We start from the raw sequence: 20,185 nt of genomic DNA, 5'->3' as shown, positions 1-20,185 counted from the left end.
CACAAGAAATGATAAATGATTGTGCAAGTTTCCTAAACAAATCTCAAGCATGGAAAATTAGAACATCTCCCATCCCGAGTATAGTAAACATCTCAATATATATTCTTCCCTTCTGCGTGTTTATAAAACAGAGCTTTGTCCTTTTCATAATCAACGCTCTCCGCCATGTGAATTTCCCATCTGAAAGCACTCTTTTTTCTGACCGTCTTCAGTCTGAGAGATGGATAGGAAAAGAGGCGCGCTAAGAGTGTCTCTCAGATTTGATATAGTGATGGCAAGACAGAGGGATTCACAATTCTACATTCGTGAAGGGCAATTTGGCTATCACATAAATCTGGGGTCGTTGCAAAGGTCCTTGAGCATTATTAGATGATATATTCAGAGCACAAACAATTATTCTTTCTAATTTATCTCAGGGATGCTGACAACCCACACGGAATGCGGCACAGAGTTTGAGCAGAAGACAAGCGAATTGGGTGAAATTTGATTATCGATTGAGAGCGCGGATTGAGAACTCCCACACGGCGTGTGGGGAAAAGGCATGGAATTGATGTGAATTGAAAGGCTAAAAAATCACTTGAAGCATCTGCATGCGCACCAGAGTGAGTGGAGTATTTAGATTTTGTGGAAACACATCAGCATTTCTTGGCACTTCCATCAACTCTCATACATAATGAAATTTACATCTTTAATCCACAAATCTCTTAGTAATGGCCTTTCCAGTTTGAAATGGGCTAAACCCCAGACCACGGCTTTCTTTTTGTTTTCCCTCCTATGTACATTTGCTTGCATATACTTAAAATTTTCCCTTCCTCTACGGCAAGACTATATACAATTTTGTCCTTTTTCCACTCTCCCACCCTCAGAAACATCTCACTGGGAGTATTTTTGAGGAAAAATATTCAAATTGTCTTCTCTTCCTCCATTCACTGTCTTCCCTTTTTTCTGTGTCCGGGCCGACAGTATATTTCAGGGCTGGCAAAATGGAAAATACGCTCGACAGTGTGGCGATTGCAAAGTGTTGATAAGAAATAATGCATATAATTAGGAGTGGTAGAAAAATACATTCATACTGGCTGTGGAAATAATTTAATCCGCCGAGCATAAAAGGCAACCTTTTCCCACAATGCGGCGCGGAAGTGCGAGGAGGAGCCAGTTGAGGACTCTCGAAAATAACGCAATCATCTTAATCTCAATGTAAGGCTCTCGTATGTATGTCTTGTTCAACAATTTTAACAATTCTCTCTCTTCCTTTGCGAGAGGGGAAATTGCTTCAATTGTATTTCTTCCTTGTTTTTTCTTCTCTCACACTCTCAATTTCATTAGGACGCCATGCCGACAGATTCCGTCTTATTTAAACAGATGATCAATTTTGCAAATTGCTCAGAGGAAAAGTCCCAATTTGCAATTCACCCAACACCGAGTCATCGGGAATTGGAAATGAATGGCCACGAGGGAGTGTCGCCCGCACCTTCAGATGGGGAATATCAAATGGGTTGATAAATTGTCTTGAATGTTTTGTGTAACATAAACTTGAGAATCCACAGGAACGGATGTGGCAATTATCTTGCGGAAATTCGTGTATTGGAAATCCCTTTGATTTGTTATGCTGCAGTGTGTGTATCCTTGGCTATTTAAGCATTGTAAAATCACTTGGGAGTTTGCAGTGCTCCTCATGGTTTGAATATTAAAGCATCGATTGACCCACTTTATTTATCTAACGCTTCGGTGATACTTCATCCATACACAGAATTGTTTGATGCTTTTAAAAGGCAATCTATGCCATCCATTAAGAGCATTTTAGTATTTTCGACAAATTTCAATTCTCTATCTAGTGGCAAAATGGCCTTTTTCAGCCAGGCTCTCCTTGATAATAACCATCGGCACAACAAGAGGCTTGGCGGGAATATTGTAATTACCCCATAATGTGTGCTCCAACCGCGCAATTATTATTGTAATGTATCTGCTGATGCTTGTGTAATATTATTTGTACATTGTTTCATTATATTGCTTAAGTGGGTGCTCAGCACACAAAATCGCAAACAAGCACTTTGATTATAAGACACATCAATTTGATGAAATGATGAAAAAGCATCGCTTGGGCGTGTGAAATAAAGTGCATTACGTAATATTTCTCTCTAGCAATCCCATTTGTTACTTTATGGAAGGTATCTTCACGTCATTGACTTTATATTGAAAACACTCCCTCTCATGGAGCTTCCATCGCCGGAGTGGAGAAACCTTTCGGTTTTCTTTTTTGTGCGACAGAAAAAGGGGTTTCTTCCCTCCTTCATTCGCTTTATTGTATAAAAAGCCATTGCCGACGCTTAAATTGGGGGATTTTTCTTTTTGATTCGTCAGAAATAAGACACTAAATTGGATAGCCTGGAAAATTCAATACTTTCGCACCTGTGCCGGGGAAATAAGGTGAGGGTCTGCCTTGAGCGGTTGGGTGGGAAATAAAACGGGTTGGAAAATACAAGGAAAAGTCAAATATCGCACTGTCAAAAACTATATAGTTGGAGCTGTAAAATAAGGGCGACTTTTCATTGACATCATTTCTTATTACCACTTTATTCTGGCCGTGATGGTTGGGCTGTAGATTTATTTTAGTGCGAAACGATCACATCATAGTGATGTAACATTAAGGAAAAAGGGGCGCTCTTATGGAGTTTCATCTCCCCCACTGGGTTCCGCATACCTTCTCCACCCTCCGCACCAAGAGTGTCTTTTGGCGTACTTGAGCTTTTTTCCACTCTTCCCGTCCTTCGGCCTGTGTGTGTGCTTTTCCTCCGCACACTTTTTCGTCTGCAAAAAGCTCAAAGGGCACCCACTCGATGTATGGATTATTTACAGGAGGAGAAAAAAAGGCGAAACAAAACTGGGTTAGTAACGACGCTCAGGCTCAACATGGGTCGCACACACGCTCAGGGCTTTTCTCTCTCTCTCTGTCTATATATGTCGGGGGTGAAAAATAAGAGGCAAAAGAAGGAGAAATAAATTTTATACAAGAAATGTATTCAAACACATACAATTTACAAATCGATCTGAGTCATTTGTAACAGATGCCGATTCCAAAGTACCCTTTTTTCGCTGTTCCGCCGAGGAAATTTCACCGCTAAGCTCTCCCACCCACCATCATAGGTCCCCACTAAGCACCCTGACAGACCCAACATTCACGCCAGGGTCTGCATTCGCTACACACCAGGATTCCGGCTGAATAATTTATGCGTTAGAACGGACCTACTGCATATTTTATTTTACTTCATTGGTATCAACTTGTCGATGGTATCCACAAATTCTCCTGCTGTTTACTTCATCTTCCCACTTACTTTCATCTCGCCCGATAGTCAAAGGACGGCTGCGGAAAAATTTGGCCAGAGGCCGGAGGAAATTTCCTCTCATTCGTTAATATGGAAGTGTCATTTGCCCCAAACTTCGCCGAGCGCCTGCTCGGGCTCGCGCAGATAGTTTGAGAGGCAATATTATAATCCGTGGGTATTTTTTGCCAACACTGCGCGCAGATAAATTGGTCAATCTAGAGAACGTCTCAAGTTTAAATAATCGTTTCATTACCATGACATTCTCTCGCTCTCGTGAACCGCGCTGAACTAGCGGAAAGTGAGGCAATTATGGTCAAATTTCACTTAAAATCATTTAAATTGAAAGCTTTGTGTTTTATTGTCTCTCTCATCAAATGAAATGATTGAAATCATGAATCTCTGACATATCATAATTCCACTTATTCCATTCAATTTCCGCTGAAAATTCACTTTTGAACATCGATAAATTACAAAATCAAACAGTGAAAACTATATTGGACTAGCATCTAACTGTAATATGTGGCAAGTCTAAAATTATAAATGGTGACAACAGAATCAAGAGTCGGTAAATAAAATTGAATTAGCAACACTATTGAATGTAATTAATAACACGATTATTAACTGATCAATTTCAAAATGCATTGCTTTAAATGCTTCAAAATAATTGAAATTTAGCACTAAATCGGAACAACCACACTTGATTTTGATTCAATATGTCTTATTTCCTGACGCTCTGTCTTCCACTCTTTGCTAAGTAAAACGCATTTTTCTAGGAATTCCTGGCAAGCTTTCGAGGGAGTGTTTTGAAGTCAAACCCTTGGCCCGCCCTCCCCTATTCAATCACGCTCGAGAGCAGCCCGCGAAGAGCTCTAGACCTCTCGCAGTTGCTTTTTTATATGTGTAAATGTATATCTGTGGAAGAAGTAGGGTTCCTTTGGCAAGAATGTCGAAATTGTGGAGTAGAGATATATTTCTTGTAGTCGCTCCCTTTTCGGTGGTGGAACCAAATAAAGGAGAATCGTTGGTGCCTGACAAATGTCGAGAAGAATGCTCGTTTCCTTCAGACATCCATCAAAGAGTCGGGAAACCATAAATATCCATAAGGGGATAGATGCCGTCCGTGATGAAGAGGAGGTGAGGTTTGAGCGAAGCACTTCATATCACACATTTCTTTTATTCACTGTCTCTGCACGTGCAAAGGTGCTTTATCTGTTTCATGTGCCCAAGCCATGTATTTGCCTGCGACCGTAGCGCGTGGACGTGATAATACAAGGGGCGGATTTTCGGAAAAAGGCGCAAATTATCAAAATTAAAATACGCCCTGCGAATTTGGGGCAGCGCTGCGAGTGTGCAGACAACGAGACGTGCTCTCGACGGGCTGAAAATTGTATTAAATTGTATTACGGATGGCGGACGGGTGAGAAAAGCTTGAGTTTGTCATTCAGCACGAATAACTTTTAAAGGTCAGTGAGGGATTAACTCACCTTGTGCGGCCAGCAATCCCCATAAGGTTCAACCTCCTTCGGTGTCCTGGTATCATAACTTCTCCGCCCGGATCCCGTCAGCCCTCCGCATAAGCTTCAACAAAGAGTCGATGTGAAACAGTGCTGGTGAGAGACATGAGAAGGAAAGAAAACAAAACACCCACGTCAAAACACCACGTTTCACACGTAAATCTTTTATACCTGCCTCTCTAAACTCCAACCACAAACATCTATACAGCTTATACGTTTCCCTTCGACGGCGCGAAAGTTTTCCTCATTCGTAATCCACTTTCGTTGGAGGTGCCAAGTCAGGAATCCATATGTGGACGGGTGTGAAATATTCTGGGCGTGCACGGAAAATATCTGAGTCGTGGGAATTTTTTCAAGATCAAATTACGCTTGTTGTTTGCGCCACAACTCGGCCGCTCTCAATTCAATCATCCACTATGAGTCCATTGCAAACTTAATCAACCATTAATGAAGAAAGTCCCTCGTGGCGGCGAAACCCAATCCTCTGCATATATGCAAACTTTTGCTCTATATTGCCAAAACTTTTCATCAACAATATGAAACAATAGATCAGTTGGGGAAATTGTAGAATGCACGATAAGGCGAATGTGTGTTTGCTAATATGTATTTCGGAATTAAAAGTTCATTCTGCGAAATGGCAACATGAAATGATAACATGCAACTCGTACCAACTTAGTCAATTTACTGCAAAATCTTAATCACATAAAACTTTCGCCCAACTGCAATTTGGTAATCAACATGGCTGGATTGTCATTTTCAGTTTATCACACATTTTGAAATTGATTAAGCCCAGCGGCAAGCGGGCAAAAAACGCATGGTAATGGACAAAAAACGCTATATTGTTTTTATTAAAAGTAAATTGCGAGATGGGAAATGAAATTCAAATGTGTTGCCCACATTTTTCATGTCGACCATCAAACAGTGCGCATGCCAAGTGAATTTTATTAAGAGCTGAAATTGCACATCACAGCTACTCTCTGGTCGGTGGAGAACACCAAGAAATTCTTGATGTGATTAGATAATACAGAAAGAATTCATCCGCAAAGCATGCGAGCGAAAAGGCTGTCAATTATCCAACACAGAACGTAATGAGAGGATAAATGAACAAGAAAAACAATAAATGCTTTTCTCACTTATCGACGCAATTCTCAGAAGATAATATTACTCATTCATCTGGAAATTATACAATGTCGGGCAAAGAGAAGTGCCTCAACTTTGTTCCTGATATCCAATTAGTTTCCTCAACCGTTCACCTCAAATTATATCATTTCCTAAGAGTATTCCGCAAACAAACTTACCTCAGTCTTGTAGAAAATTTAATGCACCACAAAATTCGTAAATTATTGTCCTGTACTGGCTGTGAAAAATTCATTCACTTCCAATTCACCTAAATGAGCATTTTTGCAACAAATTGTCATTTTCCGCTCATCCTGATTACGAAACTAATGAAATTTGTCTGTCGCTGGAGTTGTACTGAGGTTTCTGAAGTATTTTCCAGCTAAAGAGATGCTGTTAATTGTCTGAAAGCAGAAGAGAGACTCAGTTGCCTGCATGTTGTGCCACTTTTCCAAGAGATTTGAGAAAATAACTATCTAGACAAACACACGAAATACTGCATTTCCACCGAAGAGGGGAATTAGAGAAATTTTGTCGTTCAGCCAAATCCTTATTTAAAGTTTACCCATTCACATATTGGATTTATTCATTCCGAGAGGGAAACAGAAGCACACTAAGCCGTGGCAATGCGATAAATTATCCCAAAACAATCACCAATACAGTGTGCATTTTAGAGAGAGGAGGGAACGGGAAGATTTTCAATTACTTAAAGTATACACAACATTGAGCTACACGTTCGATATGATGGCCCGATTGAAGAGGTGTATATTTAATCAATCATTTTTCCTAAGTAAAAATAGTACTGACAACCGGTGAAAGCACTCTGTGAAGGCAAAATTCAATGTGCCAAGATTTCATATAACACCGAAATTGATGTATTTTCCATCGATGATGAATATTTTCTCATCCACAATCATTTTAATACACTCCGCGCGTCTGATATTCCATCGCGAAAATGTCTGTGTCATGCCTTTTCATTGGAGGAAAGCAGAAAAAAGGACGCCGCGAAGGATAGAGGATGTGCCTAAAAAGCAATTAAATGTAGCATGTTGAATTTAAATATGTATACATAGGATCTGGTGAGAGCAAAAAATTAGATGTAAAATTCCTTCACGGGACAACGGCAACTTCTGGTGTCGATGGTGCTCCTTATATTGCCTTGAGAAAATATTTGCCGTTGGAAAATGAAAATGCCAAGTTTTTCAGGGTATTCAAGAGAACATGTTTACACGCCACAGTCTGTTTTAAAGAGGTGTAGCGTGGATTTTAATTAAGACAGTTGGATTACCATGAATATCACAAGGTGTCCCGAAGGTCTCGGAGAAGAATAATGCATAATTTTGTTGATACAGGAAAATCAATACACAAGTGGTGGTAATTTTCAATAGATATTTATTTAATTTAGTTTTTCCCTTATTACACATTTACATATGAATACCTTCATTTGTTGTTTAAGGACTGTTTTTACAGAAGTAAAATTATACAGATGCGGATTTTTTTTCACATTTACACTAATATTACTTACTTGTTTATTTGTATTTTAATTCTTCTCACTTCTTACTTTAGACACATGAACTTTTCTCTTGTCTTATTTAGGGCATTTTCCTTGTCAAATACTGTTATGTCTGATGGTATGGTATTTTGGATTTCCATTTTACTTTATTACTTTGAATTTTTTTTGGTGATTATTACTATGTTTAACTGCTGTCAGTTGATAAAAATTAGATAAACAGTTTCTCAAATTCATCTCTACTATGCTTGTCAAACTTCATCGCCTTTAAAGTGAGTAAAATCAGTTCTGTGTTACACGAAGGAGTTTGTCAGGTAAAATTTTCTCTTTTTTATAAGAAACGAGCATTTTCCCATTTGTTGGAGAGTATAATTTAATGGGGTAGTTACACTGTTAGTGTTGTTATTACCTCTTATGTATTCCTCATATACTTGCCATGCGTAGAACATATTTATTTTTATGTCTTTCCGATTTTCTTTTCAATTTCCGCTATCTTTGATTGTGTTTTGTTGTATTTGATGCCTTGTTAGTTTTTATTGTTGTTGGCTCAGGAGATTGATATCTTTATTTGTTTTCTGCGTGTTTTCACGAGTGACTATCAAATAGGAGAGAAAATAATATCCAACGTGAAAACGGGAGAAATGCCTAATGGGCGCCTGTATTAAAAAATACCCCCAAATTAAGGCTTGATAGCAAAGACATTCCCGATTTAATCGGGCTTTATGCGTATTTAGTGTTGAGCACTTTCATGAAATTTCAGTTCAATCGAATTTTGTGAATATTTTCAATCTTTCATCTTGTTACTTCATAAAATAGAGAAGGAACCATCGGTTAAAGGATTTTCATCCATTTGGAGGATTTTCTGGAGAAGCTGCAGCTTCAGAAGGCAGTGGAAATCAATGGAAGAACTGCCACGAGTTTAGCCACTTGAAGACACGATGTCAGGGAGTGGTACCGTGCGAATAATGCGCGGAAGACCATTATGCTGAATCTTGCATGAGAAACTTTGAGGAATTTCTAGGTTCAGAGGATATAATTGACGTTCAGGATCAATCCGTCCTCAATTTCGAGCAAGTTTATGCTAATGAGCGCTCAAAACATCATTTTGGTTAGCATATTGCAATGAAAGTGTCGTTTTCGAAGACTGGAAATTTCATGAAATTGCTGAAAGTTAAATAGCCCAAGTCTACGCATATTGTTCTGTCTATGGGGATGCTGGATACACGGTGTGTGAGCCTTCTTGCATTCCATGGCGAAAAACTTTCTTATTCTATTTCGATGACGGTCTCCCTTTATTACTTTAGCAGAAGAAGAGCGCTGTTTTTGTGTGTGTGTGCAAAAATACGTTCCCTCTTTATCTTGTTCTCTGTTCGCTGCAAAAGACTAGGCCGCTTAAGAAACATTTAACCAAATTGTATTACCTCCTCATTCAACTTTCGTCCCTCCTTTTGTGTTTCTATTTCTTACACATGAACCACTCTTTTATAATTTAATGAACCTTTTTTTGCTTGAATACTGATTTAAGATATGTAGGTGGAATTCATGGGGAAAATTGAGCGAGCCATCCGTGGCAGCTTTTTTTCACAACTCTCACCAGTGCGCGATTCGAACAAATAAAGTGAAAATGCTCCGGTCATCAATCAGAAAATCAAAATGTGGTGGAAGAAAATTGACTGTACAAATACTGAAAATCATTTTCATTGAACCTTTTCTGGAGGAGACCAAAAGCTCCGTGATTTATGATTGTAATCGAGCTGTCTGTGTGAAATGTGATCCAATTGAGCGCTGAATATTTGCCCCTCCCCGACAGGCCGCCGTCCCCACACTATTCGCCACTGGCTGACAGGATCGAACATCTACCCTGACGATTTATATTAAATTATCTTTGAGCGTTTATGAAAATATTTTGGGGACTTTCATCACGTTTCATATGAATTTCGGCAGATTCCATTGATGTCACATAAACATTTTCCCTCTTCCATGTTTGCCAGTTTCTCCCTTTCTCACAAATTTGTGTGTTTGCCTATTTTTCCGATGGTGTGGTATCAATTTTTAGCCATATTTCCCCCGCACAACATAAAGAGAATGGTGCCAGTGAAATAACACGAAAGCACATGCAAAATGTGTCCAATGGAATTGCTCCGGCAATTCTAAACTCAGGCTCATTTAACTTGTCATAGTTCTTCTTTTTTTTGGAAAAATACTCTTCAACTGGTTATTCTCACTCAATTCTGCACTCTCGCACTCATCACTGGGATTCTTCTTGCAGGATTCACACTTCACTCCTCCTAGTTTTTTTTGCCTCTACATAGGTTTTTTCTCTACTTATATTGTCTCATTAAATATTTAAATTTTTACAGTCACAAATCATTTTTAAAATGACCAAGTTCTCTCCACTCCTAATGGTTTTTATGCTCTTTCTCTCTCTCTCTCTCTCTCTCTCTCTCTCTTTGGGGCGTAATTACATTACACCTTGTCTCTATCACTGCGCTTTTTGCTAAAAATTCTCAACAACTTGTAATGACCCAACACTTCTGACCGTACCGTCTGCAGTAATTTACAAAATGCATAGACCTCTCGCATATTTAGAAGCTCTCATTCAGCACTCTCACTTTGGACTGGGAAATTAATAGTAAAAATGTTTTATGCATTGAATAATGTCAATAACTTTAATATAGTTTATCTCATTCCTTTTCTCTTTAGACTTGTGTGATTCACCGCGCCTCTTTATACACAGTAACATTGTAATCTCTTTGTTAATAATATAGTCACAATACTTTTTATGGTATTTTACTTTCATAAATTATCATGTCTAAATTTTCTCTCATTACTCCTAGAGCATGTTTTAGGTAACAAAACAAAAGGTCTGAATTTCATTCTCAGGTATAATATACATTAACAGTTTCCTTTTTGTTTTATATATATATATGTATGTATGTAGAATTTTGTAAAGTTGTTTTTTCATCTCCTTGTATTTCACCTATATATGAGATTGACCTAGAAAATGGGTATTTCTGCTGAGTTTCGCTACGCTTGAGAATTCCTTCGGAGGCGGAGGAGGAGGAGAGGGGGCGTTGCTGGGCGTGTGGGATTCGTTTCATCTCACTGCGGATTCCCGTCGCCACAGAAAAGGAAGATACGCAGCGGTGCTGAAGAAGGGGCTCCGCGCGCTCGTCTGGCCGCCCCATTGCCGCGCGAATGGGGCGGGAGTCTTAGTGACGCGGTCCCGCACGAGCGAGTGCAGGTGCAGGACCAGGGTGAGGAGGGTGGTCAGCATGTGGTGACACGACGCGAGGGGCAGCAGAACTATGTCGGCTCTGCTCCTTGATAGGGCAAGCGGCACAAGAGTAAGGAGGACAAGACTACAGATGTGTAAATTATGAGATAGTGACAGGGTGACATCGGACGATGAGCTTGACCCCCGCGCTGCATTGCTGCTGGGTATTCCCCTGGAAACAGAATGGGAAACACCTGTTAAATTTACCTCCATCTGTCCTTTAGGCCCAGCAGCACTCGCATCTACATCTAAAGTACATTGGGGACGTCTTGAAAATTGACCAGCACATGATGAGGACAAGATTGAAAATTTACCATTTAACACGTGAACTGTAACACTCTTGCTTTTGGCATTGGACGGATTGCACTGATATTGACCGGAATCCGATGGCCGAGCATTCTTGATTAACAGAAACGATGTTGTCGTCTCGCCCTTTTCTGTTATCACGGAGACACCGCCTCTCGGTGAATCGTAACTTATGATCTGTGTGAAGGGGAAAAGCGCCGTTTAGGAAAGACACCCTCAATTCACTATCTCGTAGATATGCAGTGGCGTAGTGGCGAATGTCGCCGAAATCGGCCCACAAATACACCAGCTCATTTTGGTCTGGGCAAGAACCTCACATTGGCACAAATATCACAATTTACGCTATCCACATTTTTCTGACATTACGATTCTTTCACCTCGCAAAACCTAAAGGTGCTGCGTAATATTTTATGCTTTCAATGCTAGTTCCAGTCATTCTTTTTTTCCGTTCATTTAGTCTGTTTTCTAAATATTACTTGCTGACTGAAGTCTATTCCCTTCCATTTTATATGAGAATAAATTATGAAGGATATCTCAGAATGAATCATATTCCAGAATTATTTTACCATAAATTATCAGTAATTTAATTTTTTATATTTCCTGAGAGGAAAAAAATGATTTTAATTATTCATAACCATCAATTGCTTTCAAGGCAAACGCTCGCGCCTTTAGGTGATTTTCCTGAGAAAAGGATTTAGCTCTTCACCGGCAGAAATGAGAGAGATATCTCTGGTTCACATTGAGCGCTTAGCTTTCAGTGGGAGATTACGAAAGCGATGTCATATTTCCATCTAATGCGATCCTCATGATATATAAAGATAAGTAGAGAATGTTTCAAGAATCAGAAAATCACATAAAAACTTCACAATTCACTGCAAAGTCTTTAAGAATCCTACGAAAACTCTTGTAAGGATTCAACGAAGACTTTCATGAAAGTGTCTTCTGGATTCTGGGAAAGCCATGAGCGTTTTATAATACTTGACGGTTGTTTGAAGTCAAAATGCCAATTTGTAGTGATTATTTATGTATGCAATTCATAAAATAATCAATAGAGTGGCGAGGAAATTTATCAGTCAATGTTGAAACATCACATAATAAATTATGCAAAATGTGTGTTAAATAAAATATTATAATAACGCACAATTTATTACTTTATGTTTAGAATTCATTATTATTAAAATGTTAAAATACAGACAGCGTTATAGCAGCTTGTGATATCAGTAATGTGGGCTACTTTATGAGCAAATCTACGCCACTGAAAATCCCACCTAAAAACCTGCGAATCATGCAAATCGCACTTCCGCCACAAATCATATTGTTTTTGGACTTTTTGTGGTAATTTGTGCATGAAAAAAAACTTACCGCATTATTGTGATTCCAGAAAATGTATGCAGGTGTTTCTGGTGAGTTCAGCACCAGGCATGAAATGTTTATAGTGGAGCCGCTTTCAATGTATAAATCCGGTGCCCCAATTATTTCCGTTGATGGCTCTGAAAAGCAACAGAGAAAGGCAATTGTAGATAAAAGGATTTTACTTTTCGGTCATTTCACCCATTTGATAGCCACGATTTGCCCTGAGTGAGAAATTGGAGACGTAATGAAGTCACATATTTTGCAGTGGTTCTGTGTGCTGTTGTGCCTTCTTGCCAAGTCTTATGAACGACAATAATAATTTTTGGATTCTCCCACATCGCACCAAGCCGCCCCCTTTCTCATTAATTAATTAATAAATCCCATGAGTGGAGCATCATCATAAATTGTGTGTGGTGTGAGTATGTTTAGTAGCAATATTATTTATCATTTCCATTAGATTTTCCTCAGTGATATTCCGTGCAGGGCCATATTTTTGATAAATCGAGTAATTATGAGTTGAGTGTTAAATTCCAGGCGTTGACTGTACACGAACGCTCTCGCAACGAGATTTGTAATATGAAATGACCGGCATTCATCACTATTATATGTTTTTGGGGAATTTGCGCTATTAATCCATGGAGACATTTCAGTGATGTTTTTGTATATACATTTATGCAAATTACCACTGTGGTATTTTCACGTGCGGGGATCACAATGGCCTGAGAAGGGGTATGCAGATGTTGCAGGGCGCGAGATGGGATTTCAGAAGAGAAATGAGGGTTTCATTCTCAGCGGAATGTCATCGCGAAGAGCCTTTTTACACAGTTGCAAGAAATTAACCTCAAGATTAAATATTGCAGATAAATATCACTTTACGTAAGATAAGGGAATGTAAACAGTGCGATGACGTGGCTCTACTTCGTAGTTAAGTATTGCGGTTATTTGTTTAGGAAGAAGTTCTGCGGCTTTTCTAAAAAAAAATCGCAGCTTGAACTGCTTCAACTATAATTTATTTCTCAGAAATATCTGAAGCGCATTAAATCCGTTTTAACTTCAATATTGTCTATTGGATATACATATGTACATATGCTAGCTTTAAACATGAAACATTCTTGTGCGCTACGCTACTGTGTGTACATAACAAGACATTCGAGCACTTTCACCGCCGCCACTCAAGATTCCTCATGAAGTCTGAGCTTTGTGGCAATTTAAAATCACTAAAAATTTACGTTCATTCCATTTCACAGCCAAAAGACAGGCAATGAGCCATCTTTTCCACGAACTTATTTCACACAATTTTGCGCTCTTGCCACCATTCAAAGCCTGGCTGCTATTTTGCCCGGGAAAATGGCACGCTTGATGTCTATTTTCACAATAAAACTCACATCAGAGGCGCTTTCAAAAGAGACAAGCCTCAATAATGGGATGAAATGAGAGATGTGTGCATAAATAAATGAATGTTCTCATATTGATTTTGCGTTGTATATTATTCATAAATTTATTGACACGATGTGTGATATGTGTTTCAGGCGCTTCGATGGGACGCTGAGGCGTCCAGGGCGCTTCCCTGGTCGCCCACCCTTCTCTGGGTTGCTTCTGAACCACATCAGGTAAACTATAAATCAGTTGGTGTTGACAAGAAAACACATCGGGGGACTCGGTATTTGTATTGTGAGTGTCACACTTTGGACGTGCGGAAAGAGGGACGCAGAAGTTGTCAAAGAAAAGTGCTGTATTGGGGTTGCGAACGTGCAGCATAACCAGAAGATTGCGTATTCAACTTACCAATAACATTGAGATGAATGTAATGACTTATATGTGGTGTTGATGACACTTGGCACTCATAAATGCCAGAGTCTCTGTGCTGGGGATACTTTATCTGCAGAATCCAATCCTCTGAGTGTGGATGATGAATAGCCCGGAACCTCTGATCAGACGTATACGTGTATCTAAGGATTTTGCATTTCCAGGGGTGTTCCGCACGAAAGGGGCGGCCGAAAAACAAGAGAAGAGGCAAATTTATCATCAGCCGAAAAATGTTCCTGTTTGAGAGGCAAAACAAAAGGACTGCGGCTTGAAGTTTACTGGCCATATCATCCTTGGTCCCGCATAAAATTGTCGGCGAGGATTTTTGTGTTCTTCCGCCACTTGCACAAATCATATTTATCTCACAACCTGGCACAGATTTCGCTGCAGAATTCAGCTCAGTGGGGCACAGAAAAAAAGGCATAAAATACGCCCCGAGAAGGTACTTTAACGTGCGATGCAGAGACTGGCTTGCAGCTGAATTGCAGCAGGAAACTTCAATTTCAGTCCTTTCATGCCTCAAAACACGAGCATTGTGTGCCTTATTCTCATTTCACTCTGGGAAACATGTGTATACAGTACCTCCCAACAGTCAATAAGTGTATGTCACGATGTCGAATCCATGATACTTGCAGCAGCATCTGCAACGGAATGGATGGTGGTATTTTTATTAAAACAAATTTATTTGATAAACACAGCGCGATAGGGTATTAAAATGGAATTTATTGTGCGCCATTATCCTCATTGAACATCATAAAAATTGACGTGTTCATTATATTGGAGTCACACAACAGACACTGTGGCTCTAAGTTCGTGTCGCAGCGCTTTTACATTGAGCCCATGCATTCAGATGAGCAATTAAAAATTTTAATACGCGCGCATTACAGTCATTTTTCGAGCTTATAGCGCGAGAAAGCTCCCATTACTGCTTTTACTAATTTATTACATTGTCTCCCAAACCAGCATTTCCAGTAAATTTAAGCCATGATGTAACGCAGAGGATATTCCAATTTCCGTGACAAATTTCACACCACTAGCTGTTGTTTTTAAACTCACATGTATAATAAATATGATGTATTTGATTGACTTCAAAATTCAATGTGTTTATTAAATCAGTCTGACTAAAAAAAAGCTTTAAAACCAAATTTCGGATTCTCTACATTAAGCTAACTAATCTTGCAAGTCTGTCAGCTGGAGAATTCCTTATTAAAACTTCAAAAACCACTGTTTTCTCAGATCAGAAGCGAGATTTTCTATTGGTTACTGCGGTTACATCATGGGCGGATAAGACTCAAAGGGAATCGAAACGTCTGTGAGCAAATAATTCATACACGTGTAGCACGTGAGTAAATCATCACTTGGAGATCCTCTTAAATGTTGAGCCATCGCCTTGACACTGAATTTATTTTGAAAACATCTCTCAAAGATACAATCATTATGGCTTCGCCTAGAGACAAGTAGGTACTTAAATTTCAACTCACCGTCTTATTGCCTAAATTTTTGACCCTGCAATTTAAATAAGCTGTTTTCCCTAAAAGTGCTGTAACATTCTTAGATGCCGCCTTGTCGACGTAAGGTCCTGATTTCTGCTCGTCCACCTCGATATTGTTCTGCTTGAGTGCTGTGCTATCCTTTGCCTTCGAAGACTCTCTCTGCGAGCCCATGACTGTTGGCCAAACGAGAGAAAATCATTAGAATAGTGTTTATCACTGAATTCCACGGACAGGAGACGATGAGGGAGTTTATAAGGTGCAAGTGGCGTATTGGAAAACTCTCATGATCAATGGGGAATCGAGAGTTTGTCAGTTAATTAAAATTTCAATATTGCCCCAAGCAGCGGAGCTCCGATAAATCATTCGCCCGAAAGTTGCCAAGTGGCTGAGATATTTTTCAAAATAAGTACGCCATATAATTTTCCGACGGTGATAAAGTCGGGCAATTCTAATGGGCGCGCGAGTGCTTAATTTTGCGCCTTGTGAGGTGTGCCGTGGCAATAATGAGATGCTGAAATTTGTCTAAACCAATATCGTGCACACATAAGTTATTGTGAATACACCTAAGGAGGTTAAATTTATGTTCACCATTTAAGTAGGTGTTGGAAACCAAGATGTGGTTTCTCTTAATGAGGGTGGAATTTTCCTCCATATAAAATTATATACGCCAATTTAATCATTCTTATGTACAACCATTTGAATTAAGGGAAGAAAACGACCAAATGGTAGTTATATGGTTTCTTTGGGATAGAAAATTTCAGCAGATGTGGTTGTAAATGGCACACCATACAACAAAGTAAATGATAATTTGAGTTTAGTTACTTGTTCCACCCAAGAATTACATATTTCCATGTTAGTCCCCGGCGAAATTGTGATTTGCCAGAGTCGTAATACAAAATAACGAGGGCACAAGATCGTGGCATATTGCAGATCTGCTAGTCAAATAATAATAAACGGAGGGAAATTTGCGCACCAGAGAATGCAACGCGTGATGGAACAATAATTCCTTTTTTACAATCCACATTTATAGCCGCTAATAAGATGACAATCTCAAGTGAAACAGATTTAGCCATTTCCGCCACTTCACTCCTTTTTGATTTCCTGCCTTCCGCCCGCCGCTTTTCCCGCTCCCCATTTTCCAGGAGCAACATTGAAAGTTAACAACTTTCTCGCCCTCCGCGCTTCGCCTAGAAAATTAGAGCACAGAGTCAAATTCAGGTTTCCAAATCTCCCACTTATACTTGTTCTACGCAATGAACTTTCCTGCTTGGAAAACTGATATGGAATCACGAACTTGGTGGGAAAATATCGATTGGAAAATCTTTCACGTAAGGCATGTTTTGCTTGTATGAAAACCCGTCTCGGGGTGCTTGACTTTGGTAAGAATGTGGAGAAATAATAAAAAAAGACGTGCTTACACTAGCAGATAGTTCTTGTGAGCACATTGGGAAAACCTTCGGTGTTTGGATAAACTTTTCCACATTAATATTCATGCCCAAATTGACTTGCTGAAATATTAAATGCTCGCCACTTGACTGACTTGAAAATTGATTAACAATCATGCCTGAGAGAGTTGGAAAAAGAGTTTGCAGATGATGGATACTTCAGCATGACCTGTAGCATTGGAATTTGATAGATGGGCTTGGGAAATCTTATGCACTTTGTATGGAGTCGATTTCACAGCCAGGCGCCGTTTATCTGACCGGAATCTCGGTCACGACATGTGAATATTCAAAGGATTCTTCACGAGAGATTTGAATTTTAAATGTTAATTTCTCACAACTTCTTTTCCCTGGATTTATGGCCTTTATTAACATGAATGATTTTGTGTTTCTACTGATGCTATAAAGTGATCATAAATTTGGAGAACATGTTGGTCCAGCGCCTTGAAGATAAACTATTTTAACTACTAAATAGAGCATATAACATGAACTTATCCCCAAGTCTATTAAAAAGACTTCATACTATTTCACCCTCAACGGATTTTCCCCTTCTCATGGTAACCTTATGTGGCAAAGTTAAATGTAAGATAACACCATTTATTTATCAAACTTATATAAAGTATTTAATTTGCGCTGTTCATATGAAATTTTATAAAAGACTCTTTTTATCAACAAACAAAGCTTTAATTCAACTCTTGATTACAGAGTGAATCAGAGCTTCAAAGTTTCATATGTAGAATGTCAACGCCGTCTAATTACTAAGTGTCGAGAAGCGATAAAATAATTTCTTGAACTCCCTGGAAAAAATATCATCAATCATTTGGCGTTAACATAAGACAGCATAATTCGAGAAAATGGAGAGACTTGATTATGAGAATTGTTAGTAAAGCTCCGAGAATATCCATTTTCTACATACATTTTCATATGAAAGAACTCCGGGAAACAAAGCGAAATGAAGTTATTCTTCAGTGGCAGAAGCACTTAGGCTTTAAACTACAACTTATTCATTTGAAATCCACACCATTTGACCTCGAAGCAATAATACTTTATTCATTTCATTCATTAAGCATGAAAATTGCAACCCTGATGCAATTCTGATGAATAAAATTTTAATGTTATGTATGTGGAGTCAAAAGGCTAATCCAATATTAGCTCACTCAGCTATTTGGCACAACAATAAGCTGCACAAAAGTTTTATGAAAACTGTCAGAATATGTAAAAATGTATTATATTTGGTGACAACCGAAAGGGTTGAAAAGTAAGCTCTCGAAATAGCGTTTTATTGCATAAATTCTGTTTTAATTATAGAAAGAGTTGGAGTTTACATGGTATAATTTCCAAGTATATTTGAAAACTTTCTAAATAACTCCCCTCAATCAATGCGTGGGCACATTAATGGCGGCCCAAAAATATCACTAATCTGTATTTTGGCTGCGGTTCTCTTTGTTGTGCTGAGGCCTCTCGACCTGATTTGATGGCCTCTTGAGACGTTTGCTCAAGGAAGGGGGAATTAATGAAAAAGTTCAATAGCGTAGGAATCAGTGGAGAGCAAGCAAAGACGCCCCGCACCTTTGGCATTTCAATGAGATTGCCTAAATGGCATATTCAATTACTAGTTGCATTAAAATTAATTGAGCTTGAAATAGGCACGGAGGCTCTTGATGAAACTTCACGATGGGGGATTTGGAGTTATACCAAAATCTCACTAAATGTATTTACATATCAACATTATGTATAGTTTTTCCCTCGCAATTCCCCGCACACTCATGCCGGGAAATTAGGTTACACGTAGCAAATTAGAGAAAATCTCTTTTAAGGTGATGGAGTGAAACCTAATTTCGATTCTTGGCAAGCGCAACTATCATCCGGTTCCAGCATTTTCTCACTCGCAATTTCCTAGAATATTTTTTCCTCTCCATTCTCTCTCTCTCTCGTCGCTTTCTCTCACTTCTAGTCTACTTTCATGGGTATCTTTCAAATAAAATCGTCTTATATAAAGTGAGGGAGGCGAGGGAGATGAGAAGAAAACACAATTCCGCATGTCGCACTGAATAAATTGTTCCTCATAAAGAAAGCCATACAATGAAAATGTAGATGTGTAACCATTCGGGGTGTGCTTGTGTTATGTCTTCATTTTCTAACACTCTAGTACACTATTGCACCCCCGGCTCAGCCCACTCCACATGCGAGCTCCCACTGTTGGTTACGGTGGGGCAATAAAATTACCACCATAGGAGGAATTTTCGATTCCGTCTGCTCTCCCCCCGTCCGCCCGCCCACGTCGAAAACTGTCAAGAGCCCCCAGATAAGGGCGCTCACGGAGGTGCAGGAATCGTGTGGGCATGTTCATTCTTGCACGACTGGGTATTTTTGTCACACAAGCTGACGTCTAAAAATAAATGGAATTTTTAAAATATTAATTCCCAACCTTCCAGTGACCGTCACAGCCTTGAACGGAATATAATGAGTGCCCAATTTAATCATCCCGCGCCAGATAGAGGGATTATGCTGGCCTCCTTTGAACACGAGTTGTGTGCGGTAATTTGCAGTCAATTTTCTGGAAAACACTCCAGTGCTCTAATGGGGCTCTTGTGCCACCGCCAAGTCGGTCCTATTGATTTTCCCTGATGACTTTCAAAACACACACCCGAGGAAGTAAAAAGTTCGCCGGGGTTTGTAAGGGAAAATTGAGGGAATGTTTTGACATTGTGCCGAAAGGCGAGCTCAGCATTGTTCCGTGCGCTGCCTTGCCTACGCCAATATTGTTATTGTCGGAGGAGCAATAAACAAACAGTCGCAATTAGCATACCTGAAGAATGTGTGATCAAAAGAGAAGTCATCCATAGGATCAAAAGAATTATATTTCTGTATGGCGCCATTCCTCGTGACGGACGATCCGGGGGTAGATTTCTGCTGCTGGTGAATCCAATCACGCGGCGCGCAAAGCACTCAAAAAACTTCGGAAGTGTACAAAATGATAAAATACGGGCTACAAGGTACACAATATCAACTCTTGTTCACTTTGCACAGTTTCCCTTATATGAA

The 20,185-nt window shown here is 39.4% G+C and overlaps 1 protein-coding gene across 2 annotated transcripts; it reads right to left on the bottom strand.

Moving 5' to 3' along the window:
• Positions 1-7,328: 7,328 nt before the first annotated feature.
• Positions 7,329-20,060, bottom strand: LOC132264709 (zwei Ig domain protein zig-8-like). Of its 2 annotated transcripts, none has more exons than XM_059764998.1 (7): positions 19,950-20,060; positions 15,687-15,871; positions 14,788-14,846; positions 14,185-14,348; positions 12,409-12,536; positions 11,055-11,223; positions 7,329-10,934 (listed from the first exon to the last, which is right to left on the bottom strand). In XM_059764998.1, exons 1-7 carry the CDS (start codon positions 20,017-20,019, stop codon positions 10,561-10,563), a joined length of 1,149 nt encoding a protein of 382 aa, XP_059620981.1. In that variant the 5' UTR covers positions 20,020-20,060; the 3' UTR covers positions 7,329-10,560. The 2 variants fall into 2 exon arrangements, with proteins under 2 accessions (XP_059620981.1, XP_059620989.1); XM_059765006.1 differs by having other exon boundaries at positions 10,679-10,912.
• Between the last annotated feature and the right edge of the window lie 125 nt (positions 20,061-20,185).

This window comes from Phlebotomus argentipes, unplaced genomic scaffold (genome assembly GCF_947086385.1).
Source record: "Phlebotomus argentipes unplaced genomic scaffold, Phlebotomus argentipes genome assembly contig_6, whole genome shotgun sequence".
NCBI lineage: Eukaryota > Metazoa > Arthropoda > Insecta > Diptera > Psychodidae > Phlebotomus > Phlebotomus argentipes.
The sequence above is the reverse complement of the archived record's forward strand: the minus strand, read 5'-3'. Positions and strand labels throughout refer to the sequence as shown.